Consider the following 22,387-nt stretch of genomic DNA (forward strand, 5'->3'; position numbering starts at 1 on the left):
TTTATATTTTTTGGATTACAACAGGTCTGGATTACAACAGGACAGAACATATGGCTGTCAAGTGTTACTTGAACAAACTCAACCCGTACAAAGGAAGTCTTTGCTGTAGACTCGGTGATAAAGATCCTGAAACAGCAGAGCACATAATATGTCAGTACAAGGCTTTGAATAATACATTTTCTAAGACGCTCTGTATTTTTTTCCTATTTTTAGAATAAAGAAAACAAGGCTGCAATAATCGTTGATTCAATATTAATTTATTCATTAGTCGAAGATATTCTGTTAAAAAGATTCACGGAAGTAAGTTCAATATCTTCGCAATATAATGTCAAATAATTTTCAAGAAATGGAGAATAATCGAGGTGGTGTCCCCAGCAACATCTTTGATAATAAAATCAATATGCAAAAACATCTTAAAAATGACAAAAAAAATGTTTTTACGCATTCATTCTACGTCCGATTCATAAATAATTATTCTGTACTTTTAAGAATTTTAGCAATTATTTTAGGTATTAGGGCTTTTATCACATTGCAGCTGTAACAAATAGCTCAATTGACAAAAATAAAATAAGAATTCTGGATAATGAAACATCAGAAAGTTCTATTGTTAGGACAAACCTAAAGACGGCAAATTTCACCTTTTTACTTTTTACAGTACCTTAGATAGTAAAGAGTAGTAATAGCTTAAAAAGTCAGTGAAAACCGCATCTTGATATCTTCTTTCAAACCGAAGATATTAGCAAAATTATAATAAATACCAAAAAATAAGCCCTTAATTACCTTATTTTTACAATACAGTATCAGTAGCCTTCTTGATTAGGCCCATTCTAACAAAGAAAAAAAATAGAAACAGTTAGTTTATTTTAAAATCGACGAAATACCAGAATACCATAATACCAGATGTATTAATGTCTAATAATTAAGATATTAATAATAGTGAACAAGAAACGATGATTCAGGGGAATCATGGTAGGCTTTGGAAAAAAGTTACATTTCGTGTAATAGTATAAACGTCAAATTGTTATTGGATCAACATTTTGATAGTCTTAGTAGCGTTTTTTTTTATCTTCTAAATGCTTTTTCAAAATGCCTTTATTATTTGAAGTTGTTGGGGCATTTTGAAAAAGCAATCAAAAGATAAAAAAAAGCTGCTAAGACTATCAAAATGTTGATCTAATAACAATTTGACGTTTATACTATTACGTCAAAAGCAACTTTTTTCCAAAGCCTTCCATGACCACTGAATCATCGTTTCTTGTTCACATTAATATCTTAATTATTAGATATTAATACATCTGATATTATGATATTCTCGTATATCGTCCATTTTAAAATAAACTAACTGTTTCTATCTTATTTTTAGGTTAGAATGGGCATAATCAAGAGGGCTACTGATACCGTGTTGTAAAAATAATAATAATATCTTCGGTTTGAAAGAAGATATCAGAATGCGGTTTTCACTGACTTTTTAAGCTTTTACTACTCTTTACTATCAGCTAAAATTACATATACTATTGCATTTTTTTTTTGAAAAAACACGCAATGTTTGTTAAATTGTAAGACGACACCCCCTGGCGTTTACGTTCAAAATCTTATTATTATTGTTTATATCATACAATATAGAGTAAGAAACGCTCTTTTAAACGAGCCCTCGCTAGTTGGATTCCGATCATCCAGTCCAGAGTTATTAATATTGAAATAAAAACAGATCTAACCTTCCCCCACCACTTTATTTTGGTAGATAGGGGTAAATGGCTCTAACAAAAAATATTCAAAATTTACTGAAAATTATGAAGCTGTTACTTATAGTACACCTTATCTAGGCAAAATTGTGTAAAAACTCCATTTTCTTATTTTTTGTTGCAGTTGCGCCCCCTAGTGGTCGTTCTACAAACTTGAAAATAATTTCCAACAATTTCCCATAGCCTCTTTAGTTATAAATATTTTTTTCCGCAACCCGTACGGCTAATACTTTCCGAGATACAGCCGAGAGCTATTCTTAGTAGGACACCCTGTACATTATTTTTGGTTAAATTCATTTCTTCAGGACTATGTCATCAGCGAATCTTAGATGGTTAAAATATTCTTCATCTATTTTTAATCCTTTGTTGGCCCAGTCCAGATGACGGAAGATTTCTTCTAGTGTTGCTGTAAACAACTTTAGGGATATCGCGTCTCCCTGTCGTACTGCTTTGCCAGTTGGGACACCCTGTAAGTATCTATTAACATTTTAAATTAATTTCTATGATTGCTTGTCGGAAATTCAGAATCTTTAATGAAGGTAATCCGTACCGCGTCCTTGATTCCTTTCCTCCTCTTACTACTCCACCTTCATCAACGATGGAGCGACCCTTCTTAATTCACAAAACGAGAAACGCGCGTTACATAAACGTTATTAAATAATATTAGGCAAGCCGTCGTCTTAAGAAGTCTTGAGCGGCCTAGCGGCTCGCACACTGCCTGTGGATGTTAATTTGTGGTCAATGACAAAGTTTCACAAGTACAGTCAGTCGTCGGACGGCCGGTTTTTACTTTCAAATGGCCTAAATTGGCAGCTACGCGCGCCGGCCGATCGCCTGCCCAACTGCTTCTAGATTGTCGCGCGCCCAAAAAAAACGAGAAAAATTATCGAATTCTGGTACAGGCTGATTGATTATACAGGGTACGGCATTTAACGTTTTATGTAAAACTGACTAGGTATTTTTACACAAATGGAGAAGGAAATTAAAGATAAAGGATTATACTATATCCCTATTGTAGCACATTCTTAGACAACTTCATTATTTTTAAGATTTTGATGGTCAAACATCAACAAAATATTTCTTATGTTTGGACTAAATTCTCTCGAAAATAAAGACGTAATTTAAAATTCCGTTACAATACCGAGATAGATTGAAGTTTTGTGATTACAGTGATATATAATTTATATGGTTTTGTAACAAATTGCTCGCTGTTTTATGGCAAATGCTGAAGCTCTGCAAACCTTAATCAAAGCACGTGTGTTTGAAATTTTGGGTGTGGCTTAACACGACAGGATCGGGTAAGCCTTAGGTAGATTTCTGAAATGTAATATATATTTCCTTCGGCCACACACCCGCTGTACCCGACCCCTGAGAGCGATCCGAACAGTACAGGGTGGGTCAAATTCGACGCTTTTAAATGGAAACACCTTTTTCTAAAGGAGATAGACGAAAACTAACATCGGTGTCTGGAGCTCAATTTTCATCAAAAACATGATGGTGAAAACCGCACATCAATATCTGTTACCGTTTCGGAGTTACGGGGTGTTTTTCAAAAAAATGCATTTTTAACAAATCGCTGTAACTTTTTTGCTACGGAAAATTTTGTATTTCTTTGAAAACATTTCCAAAGCACCTTTTTACGTAGAATTTAATGGTTTAAGTATAATTTTTCTAAAATTAATAATTTAAGTGTTATCAACAAAAAAAATGATTTTTTATTTGGGACACCCTCTATATATTTAATTAAATGAAAAGAATTTAAAATTACCTTTCCAAAAATATAGCACACTTGATATTTTGTTACAATCCCCTTCGAAATACAGAATTTTTAAAAGTTCGCCACTTTCAACTATTAGGCTTTGGACCCCTTATTGATGATATGCCCTTAATGGAACTCGAAAACATATTTTTCCAGCAAGACGACGCACCGCCTCTGAACGCTGAAGTTATCAGCAAATTTTTGCAGCCAATTTCAAAAATAATTAGATAGGTAACCAAGATCCCAGCCGCTGGCCGTCGAGGCCGCCTGACTTAGTGCCCATGGATCCTATGGATATATTTGCGGAAGAATAAGGTCCTTATATTCTTCCGTATAATCTAGACAAGAATTAAAAACTTACTTAGCAGTTATGAGAGGGTATCTTTCACCCCCACCGAGTTAACGAATTCCGTGAGAAATTTTCAAAAACTGCCCCGTCTGTCCATAACAGAAGACGGTCGATATGTCGAACACTGTAGCAAAATCTCATGTCTTGGTTTGCTATTTATTTTTATTGTTATTAGATATAGTTTAAATGTGTTGATGTTGGTTAAATATATTTTAAATTGTTATAAAATTCTGCATCTCTCATAGCAAAGATTATTTTCGTTTTAATTGATGCTCGCAGCTAGAATTTTTTTGCATTACAGCCGGTGCCGTTCAAAGCCTACTTATTTAAAGCGGGCGAATTTTTATATACTCTATGTCTCGAAGAGGAATCGAGCAAAATATCAAGTGTGTTATATTTTTGGAAAGGTAATTTTAAATTCTTTTCAATAAATAAAAAATATACAGGGTGTCCCATATAGAAAATCTAATTTTCTGTTGATAATTCTTAAATTATTAATTTTAAAAAAATTATACTTAAACCATTAAATTCTACGTAAAAAGGTGCTTTGGAAATGTTTTGATAAAAATACAAAATTTTCCATAGCAAAAAAGTTACAGCGATTTGTTAAAAATGCATATTTTTGAAAAACACCCCGTAACTCCGAAGCGGTAACAGATATAGATATGCGGTTTTCACCATCATGTTTTTGACAAAAATTGAGCTCCAGACACCGATATTAGATTTTGTCTATCTCCTATAGAAAAGGGTGTTTCCATTTAAAACCGTCGAATTTGACCCACCCTGTACAACGTAATAGACTCTTAACCGAAAAGATCTATTGTAGATTGTATGGGAGAAGGAAGTTAATCACCGCGACCTTATAGATCTACTGCGTCTTCCTTTCTTGAATTATAACTCATCATTCAGTCTCAGGCCTTTGACAAAAGCCAGTATCTGAGAGAGTTTTACAGAGGTTAGTTCTCCATCTCCGACATCAGTCGTACCTAAGTTTATGGCATGAATGGTTGCCGTTTCGGCACACCCATTGATGCACTGATTTGCATTCGCCATTATTTCTCAGCTTCAATCTACTGAGGTGTTCATTGAGGAGACAGTGAATAACCCCGTGCAAATCCGAAGATTTTCCTTACATAAATCAAGGAAATTCTTTGATTTTTCTCGGTCGTATGTCCTGTTTAAAATTGAGGGTTGAAAAATTTGGTGTTACATATATAAGTTCGGGTCACAACGTCCTATGACGTTGTCCAATGCCTAACTTCCACTCTGCGCGATTTTCCTATTGATCTTCGGTCAGATTTTTCTCGCTCATTGATCTTCTTATTCCTTCCATCCATGTTTTCTTAGAATGACCTCTCTATCGTTTACCAAATACTTGTTTTGGATTTCTTTCATTGTGCATTCTCTGAACGTGGCCGTACCATATTAATTGTTTTTGTTCTATATCATTCACTATTGTTCCCTCTATTCCCATCTGTCGTCCAATTTCCTTTTATTCCTTTCAGTGAGTCGCCATTATATTTCCTTTGTAATTTCAGTGCTCCATATGCTACTATTTACAAACGATTTATAACTAAGAATTTATTTTGAATTTTAGCGCGTCAACTGCACTCGTCTATTTATAACTGCCCTCTGTAGGCCACAGCCGCCGGCTTTTATACCGACAGCTAAAGATCTCTAGAATAGTCCATAGATCGTTAGGTGCATAGAGAAGGTTTCGATTGTTCTCGTATGTATTACTCCATTCTTGTGGAACTCGATTCTTCTCGAATCTTCGAATGAATTATTACGGTGTCTATTCTTTAATGCGATGTTAAGGTCATCCGAGGGCGGGCCATATAGTTAGGTTAGGTCGAGTCCACACCGGTCCGCAACACTGCCCCCTTCTTAGGTACATGCTCGTCCCGAGATGTACACGGTGAATGAAGGTATTTGCAAAGCTGGCCCCTGGTACATTGCGAAGTCTGGTAGAAATAGCAGTCTACAGTTTTCTCTCCAGATCTCAGCTTTGGGTTGTAGCAGCAAACAAGGATCTCGATTCCCGTAAATCTGAACAAGACTTCAATCATGTTCCGGATTGTACGCCAACTCAAACCATCGAGTCCACACGCCAGCTTTGGAATGGCTAATCGTGCAATGTTGTTGTTTAGCAGGGCTTCTCTCAGTTCAATCAGGGTCTTCCATAGATTGAGATAAGTCGGCTTACCTCGGGGACCATTCCTTGGTGACCAGGTAGAAGATGTGTCTTGCTTGACCATGTGCATTGTCGGTTAGCCTCAAGACGTTTCCAACCTCTGGATCCTGTCGGCGTAGTTCTCCGACACGCCCAAACTTCTCATTGAACGTCGCAGCGATTCCTCTGGACATCTGCAAATCTTCGTGCCTATATTACTTTGTTCCGTTCCATCTCCTGTAAATATCAAACCCAGGTACCTGTAATCTTCACATGCATTAATTTCAATATAAAGGTTGATTCTCATATACCTTCCATATCAGCTCCCTTCCGTTTCTCTTCCGTTTACATAAACATAAACTATTATAACATGTAAATGAATAGGACAATGCTCACGATCCATTCCGTTTCCCTTCCGTTCCATATCCTTTCCTGCCATATTGTTTTTGGCAGAGGGCAAGAACGGCAATCTAATAGGATTGCTCATCCTCATAAGACGTACGTTCGCCTCTTCCCGCGCTTCAGCTGACAGTTGTGACGTCATTGTAGTCCTTGTCAAAGCCTTCGTAGCCTTGTCATGATAGTGTGTATTATTAGTTGCCTACGGTAAACTTATAAAAATAACAGCTGAGAAATTTTGAGTTAATTATTTTGTCAATTTTAGATGTGAAAAGGGTGTCTTTAAAGTTTTTAGAGCTATAGCGTGTATAAATACGTTCATTTTGTGTTGTGGATTGTAACAAAGTGCTTACTAAGTGCCAACGATTTTGTTTATTAATTATTTTAAAGCAAAATATGGAAGTACTCTAAAAACAATGCTTGCAGCAAAAGGTGATGCTGGGAACTGCTGTTCTTAAAAATGCATTATCCGAGTATTTGATACGATTTATACAGTTAATTTTCTATACTGCATACATATAAGGTGTTTAAATAAATAAACTAAATAATAAACGTTTTGCATTCGGCAACCAATAATGCACGTGTGTATATTATTGGTTGCCGGATAAGGACTAATAACCATGACAAGGACTACAATGACGTCACAAAGCGAGTAGTTTTCGCATGCTCCTGGCGGACACTTTTGACTGAATGAGCCGTCCTATTAGGTTAACTGTTCTTGGGCAGAGGGACTGAAGCGTATCGGAAACAGCGTTGTCAAATTCTTACTAACTTCGTTCCTAACCTACCAGCTCTGTTAACATTTTACTGATATTTATTTATTCTTTCGCCTCTTAATTAAATCTATTACCTTTTTCAAAGGATACAAATTTTGAAAATAAAATTGTCATAATAATATAAATTGTACATAAGATGTATGGAACTCATACAGAACGGAAGCTTACGTATAGCGTCAATACAACAAAAATACGGAACGGATATGGAATGGAAACGGAAGGTATAATGAGAATCAACCTTTATTGTCCAAAATAAGATTTTCTGTATTGACTCCAATTGGAAGGTATTTCGTTTTTTTCTGTATTTACTCTGAGATCCCATTTAGCGTATTCTTCAATTATTTTTCGCACCATATATTCCATGTCATCTTGGACTTTTGGTGTTACAACAACGAAAGAAAACAATAATTCACCACAATACACCAAAACATTTTACTTTTGCACTGGACGCGTGTTTCCCTAACCAAGTTGGCATCATCAGCAGATGATTAAAGCTAAACTAATATCTACAAATTGAGCGTTTATATAGGCGCTCAGTTGGCATCGAGTAGGCCAAGCGAGTCAAAACCAACCGAGCGTAACAATTAATTACCGAAACTAGAGCAATAGGAACAGAAAACTGGAAGGAATTGGAATCTTTACATTTATTAGTTTTGACGTTCTCATATGCCTCTAATTTGAGACTTATTTAATTAATTTTAAATTATTAATATCTGTACAATGTTCTTTATCAAAAATACGTTGAGCAACGCCAATATTTATCCGGTCTACCGTATCTTACTAAATCCAGTTAATATTGATCTAGTTTGCCCAATATACCTAATTACAATTTTTACACGAAATTTCATAAATACCCGACCTTTCCAGAGGAGGTGTTTTATCTTTAGGATTACCTAATAATTGTAGGTAATTTATTATCCGCATACCATGTATATTTGTCAGATTTTAACACGGGCAATATTTGTGGTTCGGATACTTTTACTTTTGGCCGGCAAAATTGAAATAGATACTTCATACGACATAAATATAGGTACCTATTACAAATATTATTCTTCTTTATAAAATTGATAGGTCCTTTGTTAATAGCTAACGTAAGTTTATTTCTGCAATATAATTCTAAAAACATTCGATATTCTTGGATAAACATTAGCAACTCGACGACAATATTGCATAATCTTTGACATCACTTTTAGTTCATTTTTTTTGGTTATTTTAGAATTTAGAAAGGTCCAATCTAACAGAAAACGTTATTTACTTACATTAAACAGTCAATTTTTAGTGGACCGGTACGATTAATTGTGTATAAATATGTCTCTGTCAATTTTAGTTTAATTAATATTTATTATTCTGCCTAAATAAACTTGCAAATATCCACCGCAGCCTTGAGCTACGTGACAAAATTTCAGCATCGTACCGATTTCATCACACAGGTGTTAACCCTACGTAATAAGAACCAGTAAATGAAATTTTAAAAAGTCAATGTATTAAGAATATTATACAGGGTGTCTCAGAAATGAGTGCAAATATTTTAAGGGGTGGTAGATCTGGTCAAAATAAACATATTTTCTCTTTACCATTTTTCAAATAAATTGAAAATAACCGAGTTATTTAACTTTAATTTAAAAAAATAATCGCAACATTTTGAGAACCGCCGGAAGATATTGCCAACTACATCCAATTACCCGGATCAAGCCCGGATTTCAGTTAATTCGACGCACTATGTTGCCATATGGACAAGGAAGTATATGTTTAAAAGAAAGTCATAAAATCACAACACCTGAGGAGTTTGCAGAGATGCATTACACTTTTAAGATTGTGATATTATTACATAAAATAAATTAAAAGTTAAATGTTTAAAAGTTAAAAAAGTTAAATTAAAAAACTTACCCAACATTAAAAAAGATACTTATGACAGATCGATGAAACTGCGGCAGTTCTCTTTTTCGATACACACTTAACTAAAATACACTTCATTGTGCTGCTTTACTTGTACATGCTATTATAAAAACTGCTAAAATGACAGTCCCCATTTTTAACTTAACATATTATTTTCATATAGGCTTCATCAAAATTATTTGAACCACTGATTTACAAAACACCTTGAAAAGCACATATTACACATTACTTTGAATACCTTTGTGAATGAATAAATGTTGAGAATTATTGTCTCTTACCGCCACTTTACGAACTACTTTCAATCTAAGAAAATACATGTTTCACTCAACAATTTTAAATACCTATTTTGTTTTTTCGCTATTTTTTCGATGTATTTCGACAATTCCGTCGACCATCCAACCGTCGGCCAAGACAGCCGCGCATCACTGGTTGGTAACTGCTCACTGCTCCTTTGTCGCGCCGGCGTGTCGAGCCTGCGTCATGCGAGGTTGCCGTAGTTTCAACAATTTCAAATTCAAGCCACTCGAAGCAATCAAATTCTTATTCAATTTTAAAAATAAAACAGAAAAAACATGAAAGGAAACAAACAACACAAATGAATTGATTATATAAGGTCCCAAAAAAGAAATTTCTAAAATGTTTATCGTAATTCAGAATTCAATATATCGAAAACAGCCCGACGAATAATCAATTCATTTTAGTTTTGTTTGTTTCCTTTCATGTTTCTCTGTTTTATTTTTAAAATTTAATACCAATTTGATTGCTTCGAATGTCTTGAATTTGAAATTGTTGTAACTACGGCAACGTTGCTTAACATCGTCGTCTGACGCAAGCCCGCCACGACGGCGCGGCTCAAACGACCAGTTCACACGTGGCACTCTTGGCCAACGCGCGACGGTTGGGCTGTCGAAATACATCGAAAAAATAGCGAAAAAACAAAATACGTATTTAAAATTGTTGAGTGAAACATGTATTTTCTTAGATTGAAAGTAGTTCGTAAATTCGCGATAAGAGACGGTATTCAAAGTAATGTGCGCTTTTCAAGGTGTTTTGTAAATCAGTGGTGCAAATAAAACAGAGAAACATGAAAGAAAACAAACAAAACAGAAATTAATCGATTATTCGTTGGGCTGTTTTCGATATATTGAATTCTAAATTACGATAAACATTTTAGGAATTTTTTTTGTGACCGGGTTGTGAATAATATGATGAATCATTTTCGTAAACGTCATAAACGTAATGTTTTAGTTAATTTTCAGTGGTTTTTGTTAAGTTTTCATTGAAAGGGTAAGTACTAAAAATAATTAATGTGTTTTTTTTCTATAATAATTATTAATAATGAGCACTGATAAAATATTAAATTTAACATTCCTAATTTTTGAGTAGAAATTTGTCAATGTCAAGAAATGTAGAATGTGGATAACATAGGAGGTTGCAACACTGCAAGGTTTAGATACACCGTAGAGAAATCTCAGGTGAATAAACAAGTGGCACTAAAAAGTTTTTTCAAATTTCCCGGAAAATGTCAAGAAAAATTATAAATTTTCAACATTTTTTTTCGCAAAAAAAACTCATAGGCCTGTTTCTGGGGTTGAACTATACTGCCAGTTAAAATATTTGCACTTATTTCTGGGGCACCCTGTATATACCTATACATTTTCTCCGATGTGAATAAAAACCATAGAGGGAAACAAATTTACGATCAACGATTTCAAATATTTTTTGTTCTTTTCCTAAAAAATACTACACTAAAGCTCAGTCTATACATAACGTTTTACCTTAAATTCTTAATTAATCTTAATAAAGCTTAATCCATCTTACATGACAGGTAAAAGGTGATGTGTAGGCCTAACTTTATAGCATTTTCTTCTTGAGGTCGCTGGCTTTACACGAACAATAAATCTTATTTGTTTACTTCTGCAGCATGATTAAAAGGAATTCACGATCACTTTCTTTTGGTACTACGACAAATGACTAATAAACAGTAACAATATCACTGCACAGTACAGTGGTATGTAAGTAGTAGGATGGGTAAAACTTCAAATTTCTGTACATAGAGTAACTAAAAGATTTCTTCAAATCTATATTTTCTGTCAATTTTTATTTAATTAATATGTATTATGGCTGCTTAAATAAACTTGCCAATAAAAACAACGGCCTTGATGTAGGTAACAAAATTTCAGCATTGTACTGATTTCATAATATAGACGTGAATGAATTTTTGTAATGAACAAAAATCATTAAATGAACCGCCTAAAATTAGAAATATTCTAATATAACAACAATATTCATATAAAATATATTTGAGGCTGTAACATTTGGTAATTTAAAATACCTTTGAAAGATTTTTCATTAACCATGTTAATATAATAACTACTGATAAACTGAAATTAACTACTGATAACTATTGAAACTTACCTCTTTTCTTTGTACATGTGATAGTTAACTGCCCTAGCCATCAGAATAGCTACCATAGGCCTAATAGCTTTGCCGTTTCCATCGAAATAGTATGTCGCTATTTCGTAGAGGTCTTCTTGGTATGTGTTTCTCCTTAATGCCTAAAAAGAAAAAAAAACAGATATAATAAAATATATTTAAGGATATAAATAGATAAAATAATACACTCAATATATATAATAGCTCTAAAAGCCTAAAAGGTTCATGGCTTGATTGGTTATCTTTCTCCATTTGTTTCTGTCTTTCGCCTTTATTCTCCACCCATCCACTCTTATCCCTCTCAAGTCCTCTTCTACATCCTTTTTCCATCTGATTCTCGGTCTACCCCTCCTTCCCTTTCCACCTATTTCACGTTTCATTATCATACTAGGAATTCTTGCATCAGCCATTCTTTCAATGTGTCCCAGCCATCTCAGTCTTTGTGCTCTTGCAACTCCCGTTATACTCGGCGCCCGATATAGTTGCTTTAATTCTTCATTTGTTCTTCTGGTCCATATGTTGTCTATCTTCTTTCCTCCAAAAATTTTCGTCAGTATTTTCCTTTTGCAAATCTCTAGCCTCGAACTTTCCGTTACATTGAACGTCCACGTTTCACATGCATACAGCACTATTCGTCGTATCATTGTTTGGTACATTCTAATTTTTAAACTTCTAGAAATGTTCTTACTCTTAATAATTTTCTGTAGTGCGCTGACACATCTATTTCCTGCCATTATTTATTTTTGCCATAATTTCTTGAGTTACATTTGGATTCCTTAGAAATACGGCTCTGAGATACGGGAATATATCTACTTCCTCAAACTTATATCGTTTACCTCTTTCAGAATCCATTTGTTGACATCTTCTCTTCTCAAAATCCCTATCTCCCAGAAACAAGAAACCGTTGACGTTGTTTTTCTTGTAGACTGTTTTCTGTTTTCTGTTTTAAAAAAGTAAAGTGTTCTTGAATAGTTGAATTTAAATATTTTAAATAGTTTTTCTCTTTATTCTTTGTATTTTTTTGCTTCCGACGACGGACAGAGATAAACGTTCCGAAACGTTACGCATTTTTTTCTTCGTTAGGCAAATTTGTATAACTGTAAACATAACTTCTGACAAGCAGTGTCCGTTTAGGTTTAACGCCCCCAGAAGTGTTTACAAAAAATAACTATTTTATTTTGTAGATTTTCTAGCAGTGCAGTGGCGAAATACCCATAAAGGATTTTTTTTGGAGAGATGAATCCGCCACATAGGTATAGACTAGGGGATTCCGGGATCCCGACGTTTTTTATCGGATTTTTTCAATCCCGGGATCCCGGGAAAATAATAACAGATCCCGGGATTTTATATAACATAGTAAAACGCTATTTTTAAGGTTATATATGCAAAAACTTTCTTTTAGTTGAATTCCTTATAGCGCCGCCGCCGCGCGCCGCCGACGAGCGATACGTCGGTGATTCCCGGAATAATAAAAAACTTTTGAAACAAGAAGTATCAAACCTCTTAAAACGACTAGATATAACAAGTAAAATCATATTAGATTCTTCAGATAGTTCGGAATCGGATGAAGATTTGCCAATTGCTACTATTCAGAACAGGTACCAGGCTTTAAATGATGACCTGTCATTTTCGTGAGAGGCTAGATGAAGCGTTAACCAAAAAAATGTCAAATCGAATGACAGTGCCACCAGTAACAAAAACTGAAAACTTGGAAGCCCAAATAAAAAATGAAATGGATACGTTCCAGAAGAGTGGACAACGTGGAACAAACTTACAACTAGTTTTTGATTTTTACAAGTGTAGAACCGGAAAGGTTTAATTTTTTTTTTTTAAAATATGGAATAATATTATCAGTCCAGTTTCTTTTTTGTTTTGTTTGAGATTTTTAATTTTTGTTTAATGTTATTTAAGAAAAATATTTACTTATTTTTGTGTTCCAAAGACTTTGTTTTTGTTTTAACTAATTAACGTTAATTTTAATAAAATATTCTTTGAAAGTAACATTGGTAACATTATTACTGAAATCCCGGGATTGAATCCCGGGATCCCGACAACATAAAACTGTCCGGGATTAAATACCCTAGGATAGACATTTTTTAGATATATCTGTATTTTACTAATAGATGCCGCAATATTTCAAACAAAAACACGCTTTTTTACCGACTCTTACACCATAACAAATAGAAAAAAAAACATTTGCAATTTGCGCAAATTATTCACTTACTCCTATCTGCACACACATCTACGATAATCGAAAAAAAAACGGTCTTGCAATCTGCACCATTGTTTCTGGCGTCTAATTTTCGCCTATTATTCTAATTCAAGGCCAGCCGAAAATTGCCAGCACCATCCGATTCGGTTTCTTCAATTTGGTTAACGAGCTGAAAAAGTTGAAGTGCGATCGTTCTAGAGGCCTACTTGTGCCCTCTACTGGAACGAGTGGTTAAGTTCTGCTTCGAATCGTGTCAAGTGGGTACTAACAAGCAAACGAAATGTCCAGACCACTTTTATTCTTTGCTTTATCTTATTGTAATTTTATTAGAGTAACATTTGTTATAAATATCTTTATATCTTATAGATTGGGATAGTCCAACTGTAATAAAGGACCTTTTTTCCATAACAATTGTTAAAATTGCCTTGTATCTATCAAAAATAGTAGATAAAATTAACTAACTTAAAAACTAACTAATAAAGTTAAAAATAAATGTTTTGAATAAACAACCACATATTCGTAGGCCGATTCTTTCTACTTCGATTGAAACGAAGTAGTCACACTAGTTATTTCTAAATTTGGGATATTTGCAGAAGTGTTTGTGCATTTTTTGTCAAATGTATAAAAAGCACCTAGCATCAATTGTTCGAATTTAACCTGTACTGGCTATGTTTTTATGATAACTGGCCAGAATTCATTCAAATAACTTTGTTTAGTATTAAACAACATTATGGAGCGTAGACACCTTAACAGAGACGAAATGCTAGGGGCCATGGGTTTGCTCGAAGCTGGAATGCGCCAAATCGACGTAGCTAGAGCATTAAATACAACGCAAAGTGTAATATCGCGATTAAGTGAAACCTACCGTGAAAATGGTGATGTTGCTGAAAGGCACACAGGGCGACATCGCATTACTACCCCTCAGCAAGATCATTTTTTTACAAATAAATGCTCGACGCCGACCGACTCTTACAGCACCAGAGGTTACTTTAATTCTCCAGGAAACACATAATGTAATCGTTAGTCACTGTTCGCAATAGATTAAGAGAGGTCAACTTAAGAAGCAGACGCCCCTGGAGAGCTCAACCTTTAACGAGAGGAAATCGAGAGGTATGATATTTGTGGGCTCAAGATCATGTTCAGTGGTCGAATGAACAATGGGCCAATGTTCTCTTCACGGATGAGTCACGCTTTGGAATTCATCCGTATTCGAGAAGGCTTAGGGTATGGAGAGAACCAGGAAATCTTATTCGGTCGGATCGTGTTCAGGAAGTGCACCCTTATCAAGGTGGAACAGTTATGGTCTGGGGAGGAGTCCAGTTAGGCCAAAAAACCGATCTCGTTTTTCTTGAAAGGTTTCTAACAAGAATTACATATCGTGATTTAATTCTTGAGCCTGTCGTGTTACCATATGCCAATGATTTTGGGAACAACTTCATTCTCATGCATGAGAATGCACGGCCTCATACAGCCAGAGTGGTAAGTGAGTTTATCAATGCTCATCAATTAAACATCTTACTCTGGCCGACACAATTTCCTGACCTCAACCCCATCGAGCACGTATGGGACGCGGTCCAAAGAAGAATTTTGAGAATGGGTATGCCTCGTGAAACTCGTAGGGATCTGGTTCGGGCCGTGAATACAGCGTGGCAGGCTGTACCTCAAGAAGAGATCGACAACCTGATTAGGAGCATGGAGAGACGATGTAGGGCTGTAATGAACAGTAGAGGAGGCCATACCCTTTATTAAGTAAAAATTGTAAATGTGTGTATTTTTTTGAGTTCAATAAAAATCAAGGCAAATTTAAAAAATTCGATAAATTTCGCATTTTTATTTCCAATACGTCCTGTAAACTATTTGTTTATTTTAATTTTATTATATCAGAAATGCGCAAAATAAAATTACTGACGATGGCTGGATAAAATTGTAATATCCCTAGACTTTTCCGGTGTGTTTAGTTCTTAAAAGAACTGTTTGTGCTTAAAAGTACAATTTTTAAAAAATTACTATGAAAATCGGCAAAAAACGAGAATTACTCACAAAAATTCAACAACAACACGATATTAAACAAAATAATGACTGCCATGATGATAATTGTCAAATAATAAACGACAACGTCGCTGAACACGGCACAATGTGACCAACATGGCGGTAATAAAATTCGGTTTAAACTAATTTTTGCAGCTTTAATATAAATAAAATATCAGTTACAATCATTTGCTCTATAAAGTAAAATGAAGAGCAGTTCGCTATCTTAAATTATACAACAAATTTAAATATTTTTGCCAAAATTTCATTTAGTCGGGTTTATAGGATTTAATGTCAATTTCGATACACTTGATGACGTGCATCGGAAAATGTTTTGCGAATACTGTAGTATTCTCCTCTAATGGTTTTCCTTTTCTAAAGATAATTGATTAAGATGACAAAGATGACTCCCTGGCTATTCCAAAAAACAGCCAATAGTTAGTACCAAAAAATCATATAAAATATTGTTTAAAAAATGTTTCCCAAAGCAACTAAAAGTTGAAAAATAAACTATTATAATGTGGAGAAAGTAATCATTCATCTTTCACCAAATTCAAATATTTCTTTAGTTCAAGTAGCTTCATCGACATTAATTTTATACAGTAGATTTTCATTAACTAAACTAATCACTGCTACTTATAATTAATCACATACGTTTAATTACGGTAATTTTTAAAAACCACTACAATTGTTCTACGTTCGAAACGAACCACTCCATCTAGCGTTGAGTAATGTTTATTTTCCTTTAATGAAAAAATGGTTAAAGATCGACCTCGAATGTCAGAAATGAGACTTAATAAAGATTCAAAGGTAACGTTCATTGTGAAGACGTATGATTTGAGTAATCTCTAAGTGTTTTTTTTTTCCTTATTTCTTTCAGTAATGGCTCTCAGAACAATGGTGTTGCAATTACTAGACAAACTTTGCAGAAAATTGATGTTGGATTTTTGCAATTTAACAAGGTTTTCGAGTTAACACACCTTAATGTGATTTTTATCAAATAAAATTCTTCTGTGGTGCAATAACGAAATAATTGATTAGTATGTAGTGCTTCGAAGAAATATCTTCCATTACAAAATTACCTCGGTATTGTGGTAATTAATTATTTAGTTAAATTAAAGATGAAATACTGAAATAATTCATATATCTGTTTAATTTGCAATATTTATTGCATTCTAATAAAAGCAGCTTTATGGTTCTAACTGCAAGGTATTCCTATGTTTTTTTAATTTGGTAATAGTTCCGAGGTCTTTGGATGACGTGCAAACTTTTACTGATTTCTTTATACAGTTCACACCAAATAAACTTTTAGCCACGTGATTAAGCTTGACCGACACAGCGTTGCCTACTTTAATATATTTTCTTTTAATCAAAATATTATAAGAAACAAAAATAAATCTATACTAATATATAAAATCCTTAAGTGACTGACCCACTGATTAATCACGATCCTGCTCAAACCACTCAACGTAAGAAGCTAAATTTTGGCATACAGGTTGATTCTAGGGTGTAGGGGTTTGATAAGAAGGGATTTTTCGAAATTCCAGTTCCAAGGGGGTGAAACTACCCCCCAAATATTACAATTTTTTTTATTATAAAAACAAGTTTCCTAAAAAACGCTTAAACACGTATATTTTATTTTGTTTTTTACATATTTTAAGATTTTTTAAAACTGTATACAGGGTCTTTCGAAAAATCTGGTCAATGATTAATCACGATCCTCTTCCCCTTGTCGTTGGTGGGGAAGCTCCTGGTCAGGTGCTGGGGGGAATCCCCCCTAGCACTTGGCTTGGTCTAAGAAGCATCTCACTCATCGTCTTGTCCCTGACTGTAGTGTCGTGGCCAGGGAATTGCACCAAGACATATAACGATACCGGGCGGGGCTACGGACAGCCCCAACCTTGGGGCACCGGGGGACACCCCATTGTATTTTACCCCTTACTTCTACATGCGGGGCTCTGTAGAAGTGGACCGACTGTCCCTAGCGACTCATGGGAACACTATGAGATCTGATAATAATAGTAATAAAAACATCACCGGTGAAGCTGTGGGGAAACCCCCTAGCAACACTGGGAACAGTAACAATGAAAGTTCCAAGGGGCCGAACCCAAAGAGAACTACAGGAGAGGTTTGATCCGGTTGATATGCCTCCGCAAGTGGCATACAAGCTACCACCTCCTCCAAGGGTCGGGAGCCTACCTCCTACCTCTAAACCCAACAGGCGACACAAGCTACCGTTTCGTCTACCCGGCCTGGGTCGTAGCTCATCGACTGTGAAGGACACGGGTCTCCGTAGGAAGTCCTGGGACTGTATGATGAGTTATAACTCAAGAAAGGGGGACACAATAGATTTCTAAGGTCGCAGAAATTAACCCCCCTCCCACTTATTCTAAATTCTTCTAATCACGATCCTGCTTAAAGCGCTTGACGTAAAAAGCTGATTTTTGGGAAACGGATTGACTTTAGGGTGTAGAGGTTCGATAAGAAGGGATTTTTCGAAACTCGAATTCTAAGGAGATGAAACCACCCCTCAAATATTAGAATATTTGTTATTTAAAAACCGGTGAGTTTTTCGGAAAAACTCTTAAACACGTATATTTTATTTTGTTGTTTTACATATTTTAAGATTTTAAAAAATTTATACAAAGTGTTTCATAAAATATGACCATTGAGTAATCACTATTCTGCTTAAATTGCTTGACGTTTAAAGCTGATTTTTGGCAAACGAATTAACTGTGGAGTGTAGAGGTTCGATAAGGAGGGGTTTCTCGAATCTCAAATTCCAAGAGGGTGAAAACGCCCCTCAAATATTACAATATTTGTTCTTTAAAAAACGGTTAGTCATTCGGGAAAACGCTTGGACAAGCATAATTTATTTGGTTTTTCTACATACTTTAAAATTTTTAAAAAAATCATACAGGGTGTTCCAAAAAGTTGGGTAATTTCTTAACCACGATTCTGCTTAAACTGCTTGATGTAAAAAGCTTATTTTTGGCAAACGGATTTTTCGAAAGTCAAATTCCAACGAGATGAAACTACCCCTCAAATATTACCAAGTTATATAATAATATTGCCATATTGTTTTTTCTCATGCTGACATAAATGTGAGAAAATGTTATCCATCCGTTTGTATATTAATGTATGAAATTCTTGCTTTGCTTTATCATCAACATTACAAATGATTAATTCGACGAGCACGAAGTCGCGGGTACACGCTAGTTAATTATAAATATATAAACAGTTAATACATACATCAACAAAACTCACCTTCTTAATAGCACTTAAGGGACATAAAGGGCCATTACTACCGTTTTCCCGTTCAAAATATTCTAATAAAGTTGCGATGAGTTTTTACAGCTATTAAGTAGGTAGTAGGTTTACTTACATTTCGAACATACGTATAAACATCTTTAAGATCATCCTCCAGCAATCGGTACGGATCGACTTGGTACTCTGGCATTGGTCCCGGTTGTTGCGTGTTCATGGTTGCATAGTTCCTCATTTGAGTGCCGCGGTGACATGACAGCGCTGTCAAATTGTGTTCCGGACGAATACACGGGTGCAAACTAATGGAATTCGGTCTGTGTAGGTCTGTACTTTGGGTGGGTTCGTTAGAAGACTGTCGTTGGCCGTTCTGAAACAAGAAAAATGTATCGTAAATAAAATGTATATAATTAAAAATGTGTTTATTTATAAAACATACAGGGAGAAACAAGCCCTATAATATAGGATACAACATTTTAATGAACAGTGCTTTCCATAAAATCAATAAAATGAAAAATATACGAAATAATATACATGTACTGATTTCTTTCGGAAATCGACAACTATGAAACTATGAACCCTTCCCGGACACAAATAGTACATTGTGAGACAGGAAATTGTAGAGAGAAACAAGCCCTATAACATAGGGTACAACATTTTAATGAACAGTGCTTTCAATAAAATGAATAAAATGAAAAATATGCGAAATAATATACATGTACTGATTTCTTTCGAAAATCGATAACTATGAAACTATGAACCCTTCCCGGACACAAATTGTGAAACAGGAAATTGTAGAGAGAAACAAGCCCTATAACATAGGATACAACATTTTAATGAACAGTGAATAAATAAGAAAAATTGATATATCTATAGAAATAATCTACCCATCATCACCATATTCGTTAATTGCTTTTTCACGATCACTAGTTAATTTAATTCAGCAAAAACTTCATTTAAAATCAAATAAGTAATAATTATATGTAAAGTGTATAATTAACTGGATATGACACTAGCAGATTTAATTACAAGCATTATTAACAATAACTAGCAAATGCTTTGTTTCGATATAAACAATAATATGGTCATTATAAATTACAGAAATCATTCTTGTAAATAAAAACAAACATAAAACACACCTGTCACAGCGAGGTCACCGGAAGATATTGTTATTGTTAAATTCCTGAAAATCTCGCACATCTTGACAGCTTTTTTTTAATAAAAACTGAATAATTTGATTTAATTAAGCTTGTCCATTTTGGGATTAATATTCTACACAATTAGAGACATTCACAGTAAAAAAATCACTAATTAGTGTTGGTTTTTAACTGGAAGAATTTTATGAGTATTTTCTTCATGACTAATCATACTAAAATAAGGTAAATTCCTGTATACCGGAAAAATGTATTGCGGAAACTTCGACAGCATATTCTGCTGACAAAAATAAGTAAAAAAGTCCGTATAAACGTACGTCCGAAAATGTTTAGTTTCGGAGATACAGGGTGTAGATGTTTCATTTTTATTTCGATTTTTTCCAGATAATGTCTGAAGGAACATCACCATATGGATGAAAATTGGTGTCTGGGAGTTTTTTGGCATGAGAAATTTGATTTTGATGTCAGTATGACTCCTACTTTTAGAGGGCGCCATCTACATATTTTTTAACTGGTTTGAAGTGTAATAACTTTTTGTCAATACCTGTATAAAACTACATAGTAAAAAAATAGACATTTGCGACGTTTTTTACGTAAAAAAGGTCTCTTGGTAAAAATCGCTACGAGTAATGGTTCTCCAGATATTTGGAATCAAAATTATCAATACCTGTCATTATTGACACAAATTAAACATGTTGACTGAATAGACTGAAATCATAAATTTGAAATGTTTTTGTGCCAAAAGTTCAACAGAAACTGTTTTATCATCATTTTTTCGAAGAAAAATTTATGATTAATTTAAAAAATTAAAAGTTCTCAAATTTATCATTTCAGTCAAATAACTACATATCTACTCAACATGTTTTTTTTGTCAATAATGACATGTATTGACTATTTCCATTCTAAATATCTTAAGAACGGTTGCTCGTAGCGATTCTAGTTTCGTTTAGTTTCGTTTATGTACTCAAGTCATGATTGTAGAAAACCCTGTCTTTTAATTTCCAGAATGCTCTTGAGGCGCTGCTAATCCTGTGCTGAATTTCAGAGTCGATATTGGCCTTTTCCTAAATTAAACTGCGGAGGTAATTGAATTCCGCTACATATTCCAATAGTTCTTCTCCGATTTTTATAGCATTATTATGATCTTCCGGGGGAGTGCACATGATTTTGGTTTTGTCAATGTTTAGCTTAAGGCCCAAAGCCTCGTATGCCCAGGTATATGTGTTCAACATTTCTTGTAATTGTTGTAACGTGTTTGCAACTAGAGCACAGTCATCAGCGTATTGAAATTCTGTGATGAGTTTTGTACTTGTTTTTGCCCTGAGTCTTTTTATATTGAACAGACCGCCGTCATATCTGTATCTAATGCCCAGTCCTCTCTTCTGTAGTTTGCTGTCCACCATAGAATAACTAACTGAAAGAAATGAAAACTCCTATGTTAAAGCCTGGAAACACGCGCTCGACGCGATCCAAGTGGGCTACTGGCAGAACTAAAAGTTCGCGCCATATTTTTAAATGGACCTTTACTGCCAGTTCATAAGTTTTTTACTTATATTTGGTAATTTCAATCTAGATTATGAATTTATTTGTAACAAAACATTTTACAAAATAAAAATAATGTATTTTGATACAAATAAATTAATAAACTAGGTTGAAATTATCCCTGAAATTAGAATAAAACCCAAAAAATTTGTAACTTGATTATTTTATTATAACATTGTTAATAAAATTACATAAAACACATTCAACACTATACAAGTAGGTATATATAAAAGTTATCAGAATTTATACAATCAGTTATAAGTAATTATATAAAAGGTTATAAATTATAAATAAATAATTCATTATATAAAAGACATATAGTTACCGTGAATATAATTTGGTATAACTTTAATCTCAACTTTAATGACCTATTCAAATAGAAACATCTTACAATTCACATTATATAATACACAAAGCCAAGGGACAAAATTGTTATTAAATCTATTCTCGATGACTCGAAGCATTTTTTTTTTCAAATAAAACAGGACATATAGGGCTTATAAATAATACAAGGGTATAGAAAATATATAATCGTTTAAATAAATAAATGATCTTTTTAAAATTACTTGTTTGTCTTTGCAAATTTGTATATTTAATATTTATCTAAAAGCGTACACTTACATAAATTACTGCACAACCTTTAAAATTAAGCTTTTA

General features: G+C 34.1%; 1 protein-coding gene across 3 annotated transcripts in view; it reads right to left on the reverse strand.

Annotated features, from left to right (window-relative positions):
* LOC115877792 (decaprenyl-diphosphate synthase subunit 1) overlaps positions 1-22,387 on the reverse strand; it is a 114,509-nt gene that overhangs the window by 19,824 nt on the left and 72,298 nt on the right. For all 3 annotated transcript variants that reach the window (XM_030894103.1, XM_030894102.1, XM_030894104.1), the window contains 2 exons: positions 19,156-19,404; positions 11,513-11,652 (listed from right to left, as the gene is read on the reverse strand). In XM_030894103.1, coding sequence (XP_030749963.1) covers positions 11,513-11,652; positions 19,156-19,404 — 389 coding nt within the window. The remainder of the gene's footprint in view (positions 1-11,512; positions 11,653-19,155; positions 19,405-22,387) is intronic.

This window comes from Sitophilus oryzae, unplaced genomic scaffold (assembly GCF_002938485.1).
Source record: "Sitophilus oryzae breed Bouriz unplaced genomic scaffold, Soryzae_2.0 scaffold_1499_pilon_pilon, whole genome shotgun sequence".
Lineage (NCBI taxonomy): Eukaryota > Metazoa > Arthropoda > Insecta > Coleoptera > Curculionidae > Sitophilus > Sitophilus oryzae.